General features: G+C 39.3%; 1 protein-coding gene across 3 annotated transcripts in view; it reads right to left on the bottom strand.

Annotated features, from left to right (window-relative positions):
- Nucleotides 1-210: 210 nt before the first annotated feature.
- The window catches only part of LOC117952152 (RUN and FYVE domain-containing protein 1), a 13251-nt gene continuing 9692 nt past the window's right edge, over nucleotides 211-3769 (bottom strand). For all 3 annotated transcript variants that reach the window (XM_034884285.1, XM_034884286.1, XM_034884284.1), the window contains exon 8: nucleotides 211-494. In XM_034884285.1, the coding sequence (XP_034740176.1) occupies nucleotides 456-494 (39 nt within the window). In that variant the 3' untranslated portion in view covers nucleotides 211-455. The remainder of the gene's footprint in view (nucleotides 495-3769) is intronic.

The raw sequence follows: 3769 nt of genomic DNA on the forward strand, positions 1-3769 counted from the left end.
TTGTTGTGTCGTCTGCACACCAGCTGCTGCTTCCCCCGTGAGGATTCATTGGCAAAACAACAAGAGAGAAAACATTCTTAGGTGTTTTTTGCTCTTGTTAGTGGTGTCGATTACAAGGTCTGAACAATGGACCATTACAGGAAAATGTGACTTTAGGAGCGTAAGTCACATGTGATGTGCATATGTCTCAGTCAAAGGAGGACAGCAGCACACTGTGCAGTGTTTTAGTTCAGTCATATATCACGAAGCGGATTCTTTTCAAGACAGGTGACCATAGTGGAAGCAAAAAGTAAATGTATGGTTTCACAGGTATGTTTTTTCTAAGGTTTTTTTGAGGGGTTTTGCGACAATGACTGGGAGGTATTCCACGAAGCTAACCACACACAAAAACATCTAGTGGTTATCTTCTGGAGAAGGCGGGGAGAGAAGAAGAAGACAAGGCCAGGCTTCTTTCCTCAAGGAGGTTTTTGGTATCCGTTGATAGGGCTCCCCGCCTGAGGACAGAAAAATAAACTGTAAGTGAAGACGACAAAGACAATAATCATGAAGTAAGTGCAAGAAGGGAAATCAGAGAGAAAAATGCCTTGAGGGAAAACGTTCCAGTAAGTAATGGTAGGTCTGTAGACATCTACATATCAATATTAAAACTTTGCTTAATTTGGCTAAAAAAGTTTACGGTTTATAGATTTCTAGGTTGTAGGCTCTAACTACATAGTGAAAGAGTTAGTTAAAAGGCTGTTGAAATGAGCACATGCAAGCTAAATGAATGCACTGGATGCACAAAAAGACGGTCCTCCCCCAAATAATGCTCCCATAAGTCATTTGTTCAAGGAACAAGTATATCTCGTACATAATAGCGTCGCCCTTTAGCGGCTGTAGAAATTATGATGGGAGTAGTCTTGCATTGCAAGACCTTCCTCCAAAGCGCTGTGCAGAAGGGTCTGGCGAGTCCACAGATAGAGGAAAAACGAGTTGGTTTATTGTCATTTCTTTAAACCAATCACAATCGTCTTGGGCGGCACTAAGCATCAGACGGAGCTACGGTGCCTCTGCAAAAGGAAGGCAATGTTGCCTTCCTTTTGCCTCAGCTTCAGGAAGGAACTTGTTTGGGTGGAACATGTGTACTTTCTGTTTTAGTCATGCAACAGAAAACTCAGATTGGACAGATAGTCTAGCTAGCTGTTTGGATTTACCCTGCAGAGATCTGAGGAGCAGTTAACCATAGTTCACATAAATCCAATGGAGTTTAAAATGCCAACACAAAGGAAGTGGAAGGTAACAGACATCCGGGCAAAATGAGGAACATCCGAAAGAACAATCCCAAGTAGATTGTGGAAAATGGAACTTTGTCGATAGAGACTAGGCGTTGCCAAACTTATGCTAGCTAGTAAGTGAAACCACATCACTTCAATGTTTAGCAACTAAGAACAATACTTGTGTCTACAGAGTGTGACTCTTCAGTTTACATAAATCATGTCAATGCTGGTAATGTGTTTTATCATGGTTGGCTCCGGCGGTCACCGCTCCAGCAGCTACATTCCTCCCTCTATCTTTTTAGCTCGGCAAAAAGAAAGCACCCTGCATTATCATCATCTGCATTCAATCAGGATAATTATCCAAAGAAATTCAGCACAGAGCCTGTGAGAGGTAAGGGGAATGAAGCACTGATGCTATTGGTAATCACCTCCCTCCAGTCGTTATTAGTCATCTCTCTGCTGCTTTGGAAGAGGGACACGGACGGCTTGGGAGGAAGCCATGTGCAACAGACATATAGACACACAGAGAAAAAGCCTGATGTGACTCCGGTGCCCAGAAAGTATCAGCGATCTCTCAAGGCTTTGGCAGCACAGCAGCTCCTCTAGGGACTGGCACACGAGAATCAGCTTAAGTTCTGTCTGTCAGGCTTGTTCTTATCCACAGATTTAAAAAAACACTGCGCTTGTCACTCTAAAGATGTGGGAGCTTTTTAAAAAAAAAATCCCCAAAGCGGACAGCGAACACCTTTTGGATTCTTCACTATAACGATGGAGTGTTTGAGGTCCTGTCAGGATTTGTAAACGCTTCCTGCAGGAGCTCTGGGTTTCTGTTAGATTGCAGAATAGCTTTGCAATCAAAAGTTTCTAAAAGCCATCTAACTTTTGTAAAGCAGACAGAAAAAAAACTCTGAATAAACTCCATTGCCCATGAAGTATCAGTTTTATGAATGTTCTGGCCTCCCTACAGCTCCACAGGGGACTGGCAGCTGTCCTCAGATGACTGTCTATGTTCTGAAATTCTAATTTCACCGTGAGATTTGCACTTTGTATCCAAGCCAGAGATTTTAAAAGACTGAACCGATCACTAAAGATAAAGGATATTTTCTAAAATCCAAAGGCAGCTACAGTATGGACCTTAGCCCTGGAGTGTTGATTATACAGATGTATTTCTTATATATTTATTATACTGATATTACAGATATTATTATTATTATATAAAGACACTGAATACCTATTAAAGCTTATGAACGTTTTAGATAAGAAGCTTCTATTCAATTCAAATAATAATTCTTTGGCATTTTCATTCACACACCCATTCAACTTTGGACTCATTGTTGAAGTGTTGGCCATAATTTCAGTTGCAATAATATTTTAGTCAACAAAGTAAAAACTGAGATGTGGGAACAAGATGACATCTTTACAAGGGGTCAAACAATCAGTTTTTAAACATGCAAACACATTGTCTTCTTTTGTTAGGCAAAACCAAAGTGAGAACATCAAAGTGTAGTTAATAATCCGTTATTGGAAATCTTATCTGAATGTTTGTTTTCTTGTTTCTTGTGCAAATGTCGCAGCTCTCTACCCCCGCAATGAACTTGGTATAACAGTGTTATTATTACTGATGCAAAGAATTGCCAAAAACAACAAACATGAGACCCAAGTTTTGATATACAGTATACTTGAATTACTTTTGAGGCTCATCATTATTATTAAAAAAATACTGGTTTTCAAAAAGGAACAGATAGATACTTTGAAGAAAGATACTTCAAATGCACATTTGTGTGCCCCAATGTACCTATAAATCAATGTTTCCAGCTGAAAAAAGAAACTAATCATCCCAGTTAACAGTAAAGTAAGTAAGTAAAGACCTATTGCAATTGTTTTTCTAAAATCTAACTTGTGCCCAGATTCTGTAGGATTTTCATCATTAACAGTGTTTGTTATGAATACTGAAATAAATTCCCGCATTTAAAAACACAATTTAATTAATGAGCCACATTCTTAGTTAACCGATGTGCCGCCTAGTGGCTGTTAGGTGATACGACAACGTCTTCCACCAACACTCAATCCTTCGTGCTCCTCGTCTCTTCAGGGCTGCTAAACACTGTATGGGGTTGGATGTCTTTGTTAAATACACAGCAGGCAGATAAAATAAAAACACTGATGAGACCTAGAGTTTCTTTTTGAAAATCCTGGCACCACAACAAACCCCCTGCGGACTGGCAGCTGTGCCCAGATGTGTTTGGTATTTCTAACATTTCACCCATGAGATCTGAACTCAGTTACAGAGATTTTAAAAACATTGAACTAATTACTCTAAAGATATTGGTCCCTTCTCAAATCTAAAAGAAACTGTAGCTAAAGGGCAGAGTATGAGTAAAAGGAATCTGAAGGAGGTCTTCTCTGGGAAAAGGACAGTATTCGTTAATTTTTAGAAATTTGAAAGTTTTAAAACCTACAATAACTGATTTTTTGGCCAAATCATGATTTGAAAATAATGTTTAAAAACATTG

Source organism: Etheostoma cragini, chromosome 10 (genome assembly GCF_013103735.1).
Source record: "Etheostoma cragini isolate CJK2018 chromosome 10, CSU_Ecrag_1.0, whole genome shotgun sequence".
NCBI lineage: Eukaryota > Metazoa > Chordata > Actinopteri > Perciformes > Percidae > Etheostoma > Etheostoma cragini.